Source organism: Papaver somniferum, unplaced genomic scaffold, assembly GCF_003573695.1.
Source record: "Papaver somniferum cultivar HN1 unplaced genomic scaffold, ASM357369v1 unplaced-scaffold_16, whole genome shotgun sequence".
In the NCBI taxonomy this organism is placed as follows: domain Eukaryota; kingdom Viridiplantae; phylum Streptophyta; class Magnoliopsida; order Ranunculales; family Papaveraceae; genus Papaver; species Papaver somniferum.
The window spans coordinates 1,582,374-1,597,204 of NW_020625486.1; the positions used below are offsets into that span (position 1 = coordinate 1,582,374).

General features: G+C 36.6%; 1 protein-coding gene and 2 long non-coding RNA genes across 3 annotated transcripts; 2 read left to right on the forward strand and 1 right to left on the reverse strand.

The window, feature by feature from the left end:
• The first annotated feature begins 313 nt into the window (after positions 1 to 313).
• LOC113337321 lies at positions 314 to 947 on the forward strand. The gene is made up of 2 exons (XR_003354177.1): positions 314 to 502; positions 642 to 947. It is a non-coding gene; the product is annotated as an uncharacterized LOC113337321 (long non-coding RNA).
• A 5,900-nt stretch (positions 948 to 6,847) lies between these two features.
• Positions 6,848 to 10,192, forward strand: LOC113337421. Its single transcript, XR_003354236.1, has 3 exons — positions 6,848 to 8,380; positions 8,762 to 9,780; positions 9,899 to 10,192. It is a non-coding gene; the product is annotated as an uncharacterized LOC113337421 (long non-coding RNA).
• Positions 10,193 to 10,490: 298 nt separating this feature from the next.
• Positions 10,491 to 12,906, reverse strand: LOC113337420 (ankyrin repeat domain-containing protein 13C-like). The gene is made up of 2 exons (XM_026583093.1): positions 11,422 to 12,906; positions 10,491 to 10,919 (listed from the first exon to the last, which is right to left on the reverse strand). The coding sequence occupies exons 1-2, from the start codon at positions 12,898 to 12,900 to the stop codon at positions 10,512 to 10,514; spliced, it is 1,887 nt and encodes a 628-aa protein (XP_026438878.1). The 5' UTR covers positions 12,901 to 12,906; the 3' UTR covers positions 10,491 to 10,511.
• Positions 12,907 to 14,831: the final 1,925 nt, after the last annotated feature.

Here is a 14,831-nt window from a genome sequence, read left to right on the forward strand (position 1 = left end):
CATGTTAGGGAATATTGGGCGGGTTGGTGGGTCGGTTCGGGTGAAGGAAGTTCCTACCCGCAACCGACCCAACATACGGTGGGTTTTCACGTGCCTCACCCATAGTCGATCCATACCTAGGTGGGTCGGTTCGGGTACGGGTATTTTTTGACTGGTGTGGGTCGGGTCGGCGGGTCGAGTCGGTTATGTGCAGCCCTAGCTTGCACCCTGACTGGGCTACTATGGAAATATCTGGTTTAGACTAGGGGTATTCTAGTAAGTCATACACTTCCCTTATAATCAAATCCCTAATATTTTGGGAGATATTGAGCGAGTGTGGAGGCTGACGGCAGTGTGAGGAGGCGGAAAAACCAGTTGCTGGAGTAGTTCTTGTTGCCGTTTCCAATATCAAAATGGGGGAATAAGAACCATTACACATAGCTTGGTGGAGATCAAAGAGAAGACAGAAGATACAGATTTTTGAAATTCTTGTGATAATGACTTATTCTCTCAAAACTAAATTGTTAGTTCCCTTCTAATTTTGATATGAGCAGAAGTACCCAGTCTAGAACCTCTTTATAAGATAAGATCTGTAAAAAAAAAATGGTTTCTTGATCTTAGCTCAGAATATTGACATTCATGTTTTTGGTTTTTCTACGCAGGATGGTCTCAGAATTAGACGTGAGATATTCTTCATCTCCGGGTTCTCATTGATGGGAGAAACATAACAGAGAAAAAGATCAGTTGGGATTGGGATTGGTTGTACTGGTAATTATTGAATTAGAGATTTTGTAAATTTCTCACAGTTTCCAATTGGTTTTAGTCAGGAAAAAATTTCAGGGTGTTTTCATTTCTGATTTTGGTAGTGCTGTATGTACTTGTAACATTCTCTTATGAACATAGAATGATCAGTTCAGAGCTTGCATTTCAACTGTTAGTGAAGATTTCCATTGCAGATCTTATTAGCTATTACAAGTGTTCAGTTTGGATTTGCTTCATCTATAAATGTTGTTAGTTTTTGATGATAGTTACATTAAATACATATGTTTGTGCTGCGTGAGCTTACCTTTTAGGCTTTAGTACCTCTTAAGAGCCATCTGTTCAGATAAGGGATGAAACTGCGTGCTGCTCTAGACCTTCCATAGTAGGCCAGTGATGAAAGCGCTACTGTTGCTAACTGATTCAACGGGGAGACGAGTGAGAATATCTGATATAATTTCTGCTGGAAGAATGTTGGAATTGTTCATCCAAACCTTTGTGGTTGAAGAAAACCAGAACTTGCATAGTGAGTGGTAGTATTGTATTGTGAGAACTGAATATTTATAGGACTGACAATTTCTAAGAATAGAAGATGTGTTTGATTACATTATAAACCTATACATGCTTGCATTTCAGTAGAAACTGAAACTGCATCACCAGTAGGACTTCCAATTTCAGTAGAACCTGCACTGATAATGCTTGTCAATAAGCTTTACATTGGTGCAGACTAGTTTTTATTGCTGTACATATTACTTCTGTATCTTTAAGCTATTAACACTTGCATTGATTTCTCGTTTTTTTGTTACTGAATTTATTCCATTTGCGAAGTCATTCCTACTTACCTGGTAATTTAGAGCTGCCAATTTAGTGATATATCTTAGATTTTTATAATTTATAGTTGTGGTACGTGGTGTTTGCCCTTTGCCTTCAGTTCCCTCTTTGTATTTCTCTCCTGTGAGCTGCAATGTATGCTGTTGCTGCAGTCTTAAAATGAAGCTGCATCTAGAATATCTTTAAGTATGCTTCTTGCTGTTACATTCTTTTCACTTCAGTTCATTTAGCAATCTGTGGTTCTTTTAAGTACCGGTGCTTCATGCTGTTATGCTATGAGTGGCAGATAATGCTCGAGAGTGCACGTAGTAGGCACAAAATTTCAGCAATGATACGTAACAGATGTAGAAATCGAACTTTGTTTCAGCTGCAATTTGTTGCACAAGTGGCAAGTTAAGAATGTAATGATTTTTGAGAGTAGAAGCAGATTTTATTATGTCGACTCGCACATCAATTCTTCTCATCTAGCTTAGGTTTAATCGTCTTACAAGTAATTTTGATATGCTGTAGATTAACTAATAATATACTCAACTAGTCATTCTTGTTTTCTCCTACTTGACTTTGTTTTCATTGTCATCTTTACCTTCTTTTTTTTCTTCAGCCATTTTGTTTTACGGAGTGCTGGACTTTGTGTTTGTGTACAGATACACCATCTCTCGAGTCTGGACTCTGATTTCTATCATTTATGCAATAAGTTATTAATTATTTGAATACCACTAGAGATGCCATTGAATTTGCAATTATATGACCTATTAGTTTTTATCAGATGCTTTATCCCAATGCCCAACGATGTGCTCAAATAGTAGTACGTAGTGTTTGTTTAGCTAAATCTATAGCTAAATATAGCAATCGTACGAACTGCCCAGCTGCCTGGTTTATTGATCTGCCCAGCTGGACGTACATGCAGACAAGAACACTATATAATTCTTATTGCTAATGTCTTTCTTTTTGTTCTATAAAAAAGTAGCGTCTTTTTTTAGTAATTAAATCATTGCATTTCTAGTGCATACAAAAACTGCACCATTAAAACAACAAACATCAAACAAAGCGTGAGCTGCTACCTAACAGGTTCATTTAAACAAACAACTAACACAAAACGTTGGCCCCGAAATTAGAAGACTACTACTTTCGTGAGTTTGGCTGTTTACCGGTGTCGGTGCCATAGGCCATCATTCTTCAAGGCATCATTTTCACGTGGGTGCGGGACTTATCACAAAATGTAATAAAAAGATCAAGCTTAGCGCCCAAATTAAGCATGAGGTTCATTAAACACCGCCACCTACATTCTCACGTAAAGTGCCTGATAACATAACATTATAATAGGAACCACCTTACGTTTTTTACATTGTTTGTACTTTGTATGGGCAGTCTTCTAGAACTGCTCAAAATTTTGATCTTTAGTATTATTGAATTGGTTGAGTTCATTTGACTCATTTGGAAACCATGTCACAAACCTTTGAAAAAAAAGAAAAAAGTACCAAGAGTAGTTTGTATTGACTCAACAAATCAAAAATTATTTATGTTGATCCTTTTTTGGACTCAACAAACCTGAAAAAAGAAAAAACAAATCATAGATTTGTTGGTTTGTTGAGTGAGTTAGTAGATCAATCCGGCGTTTAATGAAGAGTCGTGCGGGCCTATAAAATCTGCACGGATCAAGAATATTCACGGATATTTCTACCAAAACCGTCAGCGTCTCTCCCGAAACCGTGTCTATCCCAAAAATGCTCACTTCAAATTATGTTTCCAAAATATTATTTACTAATTTTTATCTCACTGTATCATATTTTATCTCACCTAAATTCAATATTTTAAATTTTAACTTTAATATTTTAAATTTTAATTCTATTCTACGAAAGATTTAATATTAAAAAAAAATCATAATGAGAGTTTATTAATTTTACTCTGATTTATAATAGTGCAAATACGTGTTTATTTATCCACATGGTTCAATAAAATATCTTTTTTTATTGATCGCCATACGAACCCTAAGCTCTAACTAGAATAGTTGTTCGTCCGAATGCTTAGACTTTTAAAATTTTATTTTTAAAGTGTCTTATTGGACTACCAGTTGAAGTATGTGTGACTCGTAGTGACGGAACACGAGGGGATAAAATATTCATTAAAATGTAAGGAGGGATTAATTAACAAGTAGATAACATTTTTTGAATCCCCTATGTCGCAAGACCTGCTTAGGGGTGAGCTAAACCTGCATTTAGCGTTCCCCTGAAACTAAATTAACCCTTCATTTTTCTTCTCTTATATTTCACTTTTAATTATCTAATTTTTAGTGTTAGTCCACTGAATTTATAAATGTCAATTACTTAGCCCCATTAATACTAAAACCTGGTTCTACCATTGATGACTCAGTTCAAAATCCAATTTGTCTCAAATAGTCTCAAACTAGTTAGATGTGGGACGACTTACATAAAAGAGACACCACATTGCAGGGACATGCCTCGCAGAGATATTCCGGTTATAGTCCGTCCCTATTTTTGGTCAAAAAAAAAAAAAAGTAATTAGTTAGTTAAAGTCGGTCTTTAGCCCAAACTTTTAACCTTCCTTGTTTATAATTTTGAAAATCTCTTCATTTCGTACGGTTATTTTTCAAAACTTCATTCCATAAACTTAAAAAAAGATTCCTCCAAACATGTTTTACTACTAAATGCACACATGGAAGGATCCATGGACACTCTTAGATGCACACTATTATACATGATTCGTGTTATTTTTTCCGCAAAATTCAAAAGACAATGAATTTCAATCTAATATTTTGATGATATGTTCCTCTTATAAGACTCTACATTTCTATCAAAAATGAGCACAATTCGACACGTACAACACTACCACATCTACCTCTTTGAATATCAACCGTTAAAAGTAACGGTTGAAATTAAGATCGGCAGATGGAGAGGTTTGATATCTCGAATTGTGATCATTTTTAGTAGGAATGTGGAGTCTTATAAGAGGAATGTATCATCAAAATATTAAATTTAAATTCATCGTCGTTTGGGATTTGCGAAAAAAATGACGCAAATCATGTATGATGACAGTGTTCATCTAAGAGTGTCCACGGATCCTCCCTCTTTAATCTTTTACTTGCCTATATATATATATATATATCTAGTTTTATATAGGCAAACCCCAATTAACCACTAATAATGCAATTCGTTCAAAAGTATTTGTCATGGCCTTCGGCCGCACATGTTATTGATGAGATTCTAGCTCTACCTGTGAACATTTCTGAGTCCGTCCCTGCCACATTGGATTTGAATTTATAATTGAGAATTCAAAAGTGCGACAGTGTAGCTTCATAGGAAGAAGTTGACAACTGGAACATGATTCATCTTAATTTTTCAAACATTTCAACCTTTTGAAATTTTTGTTTTCACTCCGAAAACCATATAACATATTTATATACAAGAATCACAAGATAATTGGATTATTCGTTTTAAACAAATTTCAATATGATTTGAACTTTGAAGCTTTTTGATTATTAGTTTTTTTTTTCTTTTTTCGAAGAGAAGGTTATATTAAAAAGAAAAACAGAAAAACTAAGGTCAATACACAGAGGACTACATACACATTAGAGTGTCCCAATTGCTCCAAATTAAGCTAGGGTTAATGTACTTAAAAATATCGTTATCACAAGACCATAAGACTACCAATTGTTTAACCAAATCAATAATTTCTTGTGCATTTTTGTGACGACCTCCAAAAACATTTTCGTTCCTTTCCTTCCAAAGAATCCAACAAATCGCATAATGCAAGATTTTCCAAACATCCCTACCTCTATCTTGCAACACATTGGTAGACCATGCTTCGATTAGGTAAAGCAAAGTTCTTGGTATTGTCCAAGCTATCTTAAAAGCTTTAACGAAATAACTTCAAATCTCAGTAGAGTACCTACAATGTATAAACATGGCTTTGCTACACATATACCTAAAAATAGGATTATCTATTTAATTTTTTTTTTTGTTTTACATTCGGTGATGTCCTTTTTACATATGCCGAAAATTAGAAGCTTTACCACTGAATATGTTTTTTATAAGAAAAATGACTAAAAATGTAGCAATACCTTTGCTAAAATCCGAAAAGTCAACTATTCATAACTTTATGGCCCGTCCTATTTCAAGCTTGCCAAGTTAATTGCATTGTGGTTGCTGATGATAGTAAATCAAATGATTGACTGGCGTTACTCGCAGCGGAAATTCGTGTACTAACTTCTGGGATGGGCTAAAGTGTTGTCTTTATCCTCTCTGCATTGAAGCAAGTTGAGCCTGTCGCCGAGTAAGTTGGTGCTCTAATTTTGTGTCACACGCGAGAATTGGCTTACTAGGTTTGTCTTCAAATTAAACTTTCATAAGGCAATATTTTTTCCATCTGTTCTAGTTAATGAAGATTTTGACCCTTTTCTGTTGATGCTTATTCTTTGGAATGAGTTAAGAAACAAAATCTAAGATATGTACTTGACGATATTCAAGTACATATCTTAGCGGTCTTGTTGGTACTCCTGGGAGGATACTTGCATTGGACAGGGAAAAGAACTTTGCAGAGTGGAATGTTGGGCACTTCAACCTTGATGAATGTGATAAAATGCTGGAGTCTCTTGGTATGGTTCTTTGGCTCTTTGCAAATAGCTAAGCCTGAAATACTTTTAGCAGCTTGTGGTCGAAACCTCCTCATCTGTTTTCTTGATTGTTTATTCCCCAATAATCAGCTTCTTGTCTATATGTTTATTTCTCATAAAATTGTCTCCTTGTAACGTGAATTGTGTAGACATGCCAGGGTGTACAGCAGTTCCTTCAAGATGACTCCTTATTAAAGATGTAATGCAAGGAAATCTGTCCCGTCTGCAAGAAATAACGCAAGATGTAATGTCCCTTCTGTCCTGTGGCCAGTACTCCTCAAATTTCTGAAGCTGCATTCTGAGACCTGTTTTTTTGTAGCTATGCTATTTCAGACAGGCAAGATCTTAAAAGTTGTCATCAGGGCACTCTACTTCATGCATTGTGTCCTGGGTGGACCGAGTAGCTTTAAGCTCTTTAATCTGGTAGCTTCTGGAAGCTTTTGGAATTTGGTGTCAGAGTATCTTTAGACAGTAAACAAAATCTTTTTAAGCTCTTTAAGGCCGGCCCGACATGTCATCAGATCCGCCCGTACCCCGCTGGATCACCTAAAGCGGGCTGCTTTTAGTCCATCTAAACATCTTCCCAGCCGCAGCTATAAAAGCAAAGAGAGAGTGCAAAAATATGCTTTTCTAAACCCTAATCTTCCCCTGCCGCTCACCAAATCAAATCTGAAACAAAAATCAAGCGATTCAGTAAGATGTGATCTCCAAACTCCATCATCCCATTTGTAAGTGTTTCTGAAATTTGTAGTTTGATTCTAATTTCAAGCCTATGATTCATCTTCTTTGGTATTAGAAAAATGATTGAATTAGAAAATGATGATGAACCAGATTTCACATCTGGATCTCTAGGTTGTTCTGTTCATATGCTTATTAGGTCTCCTTGTAATGGTTGCTTATGGATTTATAATGCAATCAACATGATAAGGTTTCTTTGTTTTTGGAACCCATCCACTAAAGAATACAATCAACAAAATATCATGGATATGCACAGAATGGCATTGGATTAATTTAATTTGGGTTGTAGAAATAACTTGCAGAGATGAAGATGGTTGAGGTTTTAAAAAATGTTATGGGAAGGGAAGAGTCCGACAAAAAGTCATTATTTCAGTTAGTAACATTTGAGGATAAATCCATAACTGATACGAGGGCTTATGACTATCTCCAGCGCTTAAAAGGCAAGTATAATGATTATGTGAATAATGGAAAAACTTATTGGAAAAAAGGAAAAATAGTGGAGTTAAGTCCCCTAACTAGAGCTTACTTCGCCATTCTGGAACATGTGATTGGGCCTGATGACACTAAAGATATTCAAAACCAGATTAGAAAGGTGTTGGGATGAAAATTCAACAATGAGATGTGTTGTTTCGAATTTGGAGAGGAGTGGAAAGGAAAGTTCAATATTGGGATGTGTAGAATTGCATAATTCTGAAAAGATAGATTCCGAAGCGCGGGGTTTGCAGAATCAAGTTACTCAAAGTGGTGAAAAGCAAAGAGATAAATATAACATGAGCAAACTTAATGCTGAAACCAGCAGCCGTAGGAGGACGGATTCTCCTTTGTATGATGTTGGCATCAATAAACATCATGAATCCGAGTCTGGATTTCCCAAATACCCTTCTGCGAAGGTTTCTTCTCGATGTCTACATTTATCAAGTGGGGGTGAAAATGTTGACGAAGGGAAAGGTTGGGGCTTTCGCGCGGAGAGACGATTTCAAGAGCAATTGGAAACGAGTAAGAAGCCTTTTGTAAACTTGGTTTCAGATAATGATTCAAAACTTCTCTTGGCGACTTTATGGATATATTAAATGGAAGTTTGAGGCTGATATGCTTTCTCCATTTGAAGAGGAAAAACATTGAAATTCTATTGCTGCATTCTGGTCTAGTAGTGAAAACAACTCCTTCTTTTTCAAGGTAAAAAAAGTAGAAGAAGTTGTATTTCACAGTTCGAGGAGAATGCATTTGTGGGATGATGAAAGCTAGTTAGGAAATTGACTGTTGTAATTTGGAAGAAGCTCGGAGTCTGGTCACCAATTCAAGAAGCTCTACGTTGGCATCAAGATATAACTGAGGTTTGCCTAAATTGTCATGAAGAGAATGTTGCATCAAGCTTACATCAGTATTTGTTGAACTGTTGGCGGCACAAAGAATGTGAAAGTAGCAGCACACAGTTTGTTTCAGGTATAAGCTGGTTTTCCCTTTTTAGTTTGTATTAGTAGTATGATCTCGTCGACGCACCATGTGAATTTCCCAATTTTACCCCTTTTAGTTCAGTTCTTTGTAATCATGATGGATGTTACTCTTGTTGTGTTCTGTTTTCGTAGTAAGATCTCATCGATGCTACCTGTAAATTTCCAAAGTTTCCCCTTTTAGATTAGTTCTCTGCCATGATAGATGACTATTTTTTGTTGTCCGTTGCATTGTCTTTTTGGTCAAACAATTTACTCAAAATGGTTTTGTAACTCTTATCTCCTCTGGCTATGATACTAAGTTAGAACTTTTTCTGGAAATTCTGATACATTTCGCTGTCAATCTCTGTTTGCTGACTATTTCTGCTTTCAGGAATGCTGCAAACTATCCTGCTTTTGGCTTCAGTCAGCTGGTCTTCCTAGAGAAATGGTGCAAATTGAAATGTGTGTTTCTTAAAGAGAAGCTTTTTCTGGAGCAACAGTTTATAGTTTCTCTTTTGCAAAATAGAAAAGTACTAGTCTTGGTATAAGAGATAGTCCGCCGGAAGATATACTGCGATTCCTGTACAGCACGGCTTCTGCAATTTGTAGTTCGTGAGCGTCAATCACTTCTTTCACAAACACAACCTGGGTCCACTTACATCCCTGCAATTGTTAATTTGTTATTGCACGAGTTCTTAACGATAAAAGAAACGAACCCCAAAAGATGCTGGTTATCCACATGGAAGCTCTCTGTCCTCTGTGGAGTTTACAATGAGTGCACCTGCAAGCAGTTTTGCAACTTCCACATTAAGCGGTTCTATTTGACCAGCTAGCAGCATAAATGATATCGCTCCTGCAAAATGAGTTATTGATCTATTTGTCATTGTCTCTGTGGTAGATTTAAGTTTAAACTATAACCATAGGAACACTGATTTTTGGTTTTAGAGGTGTGTAGGTACATGGTATAGTTGTTTGCTTGGAGGGATTATTAAGAGAGGTCATCATCCTCTTACTATCACTTTCACTACACCGATTAAAGGGTTGTGCCTACAAGGAAAGGTTGATTCTGCGTTCAAAGTGTTTGCTAAAATGACTCAAACAGGTATTCAAACTACTGTGGTTACATGTACTACACTGATTCAGGGTCTTTGTGAAACTGGTGAAGTGGTCTTGCTCTTCAGATCAAAAACAAGATGTTGAAATGGAACTGAAGACCAGATGTTGTTTCGAATTCTGTCCTCATAGATGCACTTTGTAAAGGAGGTTTAGTTGAAGCTTTGGTTCTCTTCTCTGAAGTGCACAGAGATTGGAATGTTGTAACTGATGTAGTTGTTTACACTTGTTTGATTGATGGACTTTGCAATTCATGCCGGTTGAATGAGGCAGAGAGACTCTTTGACGAGATGATTGGTAAAGAAATCTCTGCAAATTTAATAATCATCTGTTTTCTTGATTGTTTATTTGCCAGCTTCTTGTCCATAAATTTATTTTTATAAAATTGTCATTCACTGTAATGTAAATTATGTAGACATGGGAAGGTGTACAGCAGTTCTTCAAGGCTGACTCCTCAGATAAGCAGGTTGTGGTGTTTTCAGCCACACTCAGCAAGGAAATCTGTCCCTCTGCAAGAAATAATGCAAGATGTAATGTCATGTTTCTGAAGCTGCTTTCTGAGACCTGTTTTTTGTAGCTATGTTATTTCATACAGGCAAGATCTTAAAAGTTGTCATCAGTGCACTCCACTTCATGCATTGTGTTATGCGCCTGGCTAGCTTCTGGAAGCTTTTGGGGTATTGGTGTCAGAGTATTTGTAGACCTTGTCCTTGTAGCCTATAATGCAACACCATTTAGATATAACTCTCCATGGATCATGATTATTTTGTTCATTTGGACTTCTTACTCGGTCATGTGTGGCCGCTGTCATCCGTTGTAGTCGAGCACAGCTTGGAGTTGTGTATGACAAGAGTTCAATGTAGTGTAGTTTGTTCGGTTCTTATGAAGCAGAGACTTATAATTATGTATTTAGCATTTCTAAATCATTTTGCAAAACCGCAATTACACTGGTTCTAAGGCCCAGACTTGAGAGCACTAGGTGTTTCATTATAAAATTTGTGTCTTCCTCTCTATAACTAATTTTTCTTCTACTTTGATTTCCTAATTGACTTGGATTTCTTCAGCTTTTGATCCTTATTATTGGCCGTATCATCGTTTCTCGACCAGGTATAATTACACGGAATGGCAAACGGATCCTCATCAGCTTGAAATGGCGCTGCAGCAGCAGTTGATGAACACCTTTGATTTTGTTTGCTGCTTGCCAATGTACTATTACTTCTCCTCAACCATGAACTTGACGATGAATTGTTGTTGTTCTGCTTGTCCTTCTGTTGTCTTTTCTTCTCTTCTTCTTGCTGCTGGTAGTAGTAGTCTCCATTAGAACACAGATGTCTCGGACTAGTAACCGGAGTGTAAAATTGTTCCACCGGCTGTAAATTCACAAACTTCGTAAATGTTACTATCACTCTCACCGTCGGCACCACCGGAATTGCAACCTGTGTCAATCACATCCGGCCATTCAGTAACTCAAGTCTCCCTACCATTCCATATATTCAAACATGGTAGTAAAAGATGATATGACAAAGCCTTTGATTATAATAAAATTTGAAAACTTCATAGGGAAAACGGAACTGTGGGTCCCACAGTAAAGACCGGTCGGTTCAAAAAAAAATTAGAAAAAGGACCGGAAAACGATGAGTCCGACCAAAAATAAAGATATTTTCCGTACAAATTTTTTGTTAACCCCACAAGTTTCCGTCGGATCCAACCTCGGATTTTGATTGGTCCAAGTAATATATAACAAAGATAATAAATATCATTATGGGCCATCATCAACAACATCACAAGATTTCTGATGATATTGACATGACAATAAAGCAAAAGTGCCAATGTAGGCCCAGAAATCATGAACCCTGAATGAATGCTCAAGCAAAGCATCAAAAGACGAAAAATAAGCAAAAACAAAAACTTAATAAATAAAGAGCTTTAGCTTATTACCTTTACAGGAAATGTCCCATGCGGAAATTTGGTCGTAAGTAGTTCTCGCAGCCGTCGGACCGCTTTAACTTTATTCGCCAATATGTCTAGTAACGGTAATATCTCCTCCGTTTTTAATGGGAACTGTTCCGTTAACCACACCGACGGCCGTAAACTCTTCACATATTCGCGTTCTTTACTCGGTAACGGCATTTGTACTGGTTGCGCCGCCGCCGGAGGCGGCACTGGAGGTCTTTTTCGGTCTGTTACAGTGGTGTCGACACTCTTCCTGCCGGCGCCGACTGTAATCCATTCTCTGTCTTGACGGACGAAACTACTGTGTCTTCTCCGATCTGATGATGATGATGAAAAGGAAGTGGAGGTTGATAGTCTTGGATTTTCAGCGACTAAGAATCCGTCTGAATCTTCGTCGAGTTCTAATGGCAGGATAATATCATCTTCTTCTTCTTCTTCTTCTTCTGCTACTCCTACTAATTTTTCATTGTGATTTTGATTTTCTTCTGAATTTTCTCGGTGATGATGATTATGATTAGAAACTTTCCTTGATCTGAAACTGAAAACAACATTGTGGATTTCATAAGCTTTAGATTTCCATTCCCCAACATTTTCAGTTTTTTCCTGTCTTCTCCAATTCATTCTAGGGACTAATTGAGCTTGTGTAACATCCATACCAGGTCTGTAAACCGATGTTTGTTCCCAGAATCCATTGATATCAGCTTCAGAAAGCGGTGAATCGGCATTTTCAAACGCATCAAATATCTTATGCTCATCACGGTTCAGTACTAGTAACGAACCAGGTTGAATATGATGTTCTGAATCTCCATCACCTAAGAACAAAAAACTCTGATCTGTTCTCTGAATCTTGTATCCATCAAATCCAGCAAGAGAAGTATCAGCACGAAGATTACCATCACGTTTCCAGATCCTATAAGTATCAGACGGAGCAATTTTACCAACAAACGGAACAATCGAGCTCTCAAAATGAAAAGAAATCTCCATATAAAAATCCCTCATCCTTCTCAGAACAGCAACAAGACGAGGCAATCTCCGTCTCCATTTAGACCAAGCAGCACGGTGATGAAGACGAAGTAGAATCAACGCAATTTCAGAGTTCTTATGACTAGAACAAACAGCTTCTTGCAACGGATTCCAGCCGGAAGCGTTTTGTAATGAAACGTCAGATCCGGCGGAAGCGAGTGATTTAACGGAGACTGTGTCGTTGAGACGGACGGCGAGATGGAGTGGTGTTTCTCTGTGTGGAACGTCGCGGCGGTCGAGGAGTGATGAGATTGAATCTGCGGTTTTTTCTTGGGAGATTGAATCTGATTCTGTGTGGATTTTTGATGGATCGTTGAGTTTTGGGAGAGTTGAGAGTAATTTGTTTAGGGTTTTGTGATCGGAAATTGCAATTGCGTAGTGAATTGGACTGTGGAAGTAATCTTCTGGTTTCATGGTGATAGAATCCGTTTTCTTTGACATTTTTTTTTTTTTTTTTTCCAGTTTTAGGAGGAAGGTTTATCAGACTATTAAAGGAGGTGGAGGATTTCCGTTTTTCTAAAGAAGAAAACAAAGAGACACTTTTTGGATTCTATTGGGCCGAAACTCTTGGCTATATTTGTGCTTTTGTCTGAATTCAATTCAATACTTAGTCCCATGGTCAAAAGACAGTCAACATCTGCCAAGTGCCAATCAATACTGGAATTCAAATTCAGGTGACAGGCTTTAGTTTCTGTACTGGGAGGTTGGCTTTCTGGTGGGTTCAAAATTGGAGTACAACCGAGAGGAATATTAGCTGTAATGTTATCGTCGCGTATTGCGAATTATGATTTGGTGAGTTTGGTAATGTTCTAGGTAAGTTTTTAGAATGCTCATGGGTGTATGTTAGTGTGATTTTACTCTGATCTGATTCATTAGATTTGAAAAATACGTGAGTCGGTGGTTTGGTGTCATCCCATGAACCAGGAGTATTTTATCGCTTAATTCAAACGGATCCGGATCGGGAATTAGGTCCGAGTCAAATAACGAGTAAGATCTGACTCAAAATAAAAAATAAATGGTCTAACATCTGACTCGCGTCGAGTAAGATGCAAACAAACACACTAATAGTATTCCTCGTTAACCCGTAGTATAGGAGTTGAAGCTTGTTTTAATTCCGTGTGCTGGTGTTCTATAATATTGGGCTCTAGTAAGAAATGCTCTGCGGGCCGTGGAAGCTTCATGTAATTTTTTTAGAAATTGACGTTTAGTCCCAAAGTTTGTGGGTTTTGGACGTTTTATTCAATTCACCTGAAGCCCAGTATCCTCTAGTCCGAATAGTCTCCGCTTGCAACAGTTTAGTCTAAACATGGACGAGTTATTCCAAATTCTACCGATTCAAAAAATATAAGCTTTTTCGTAATATCCCTAATAACCTGTTAAGCTGTTTCATATATAAAAAAAAAATTTGGATTTTTTTTTTCATTTTTAGATATGAGAATTTCAGGATAGAGAAACAGAGGGGGGACATCGTGTTTTGAAATTAAAGAAGACGACTCTTTTTTTTCCAGGTTAGTGGTTGATCTTTGATTATTGTTTGTTGATTTTTCATTGATTATGTATCTTTGATCGACTTCTTTTTTATGTTTGTTTTTCTTTTGATCTTTTGGTTATCGTTTTAATTTGATTTTTTTGATCGATTTCTTATTTCTTGTTTTCCATTTTTATGATTAATTTGATTTTTCTTACTATTTTCGATTAACTTGTTTTGTAGGCTTTAGATTTTGATAGATCTGTGATATATTTTTGTTTATTATTTATTTTAGGTTTAGTTCGAAGATTAGAGAAATGATTTTGGTAGATTTTTCTAGATTTAATTGTCTTTGTTTTGTGATATAAGACCTAATTGTTTATGCCTTTTTGGGTTTTTCGGGTTCAATTTGAAGAACAATTTTGTGAGTAGATTTCATATGATTCCAATCTTGCTTTGTGGTTTATAATCAATTAATCGAAGTTTATTTTTACTAGAAGATACTCCATCCGTTCCATTTTACTTGCTTTTTTAGGGTTTTTTTTGTGTTCCAAATTAGATGATAGTTTTAGTTGTTTTTTTTTTTTCCAATTTTCACTAGTCTACCCCTGCTTTGGAATCATACCAGAGAATTAATTCTCACGGTAATCAACATAAAAACATTTACTCTATAATTTTTAAATACACCCCATGGAGGATATATACTCAATCTTGTACATCCCAAATACATTACTATGGGATTGATAACTTTCTCTATATTCTAGAAACACAAAACTAGGTTATTTAAATCTTTAAGTAGAAATTAGTATGGATATTATTGGAAAGATTTTACTCTCAGATATTTCTTAATATCCGTGAAAATTTCTACAACGTCAAGTAAATCGAAACCGAGGGAATATTGAAT

Bases quoted from the DNA above. Each gene is read 5' to 3' on its own strand.
- LOC113337420 (XM_026583093.1), bottom strand. From the start codon at position 12,900: ATGTCAAAGAAAACGGATTCTATCACCATGAAACCAGAAGATTACTTC. The intron at 10,920-11,421 runs GTAATAAGCTAA...TGATTGACACAG, and splicing joins ATGGGACATTTCCTGTAAAG to GTTGCAATTCCGGTGGTGCC.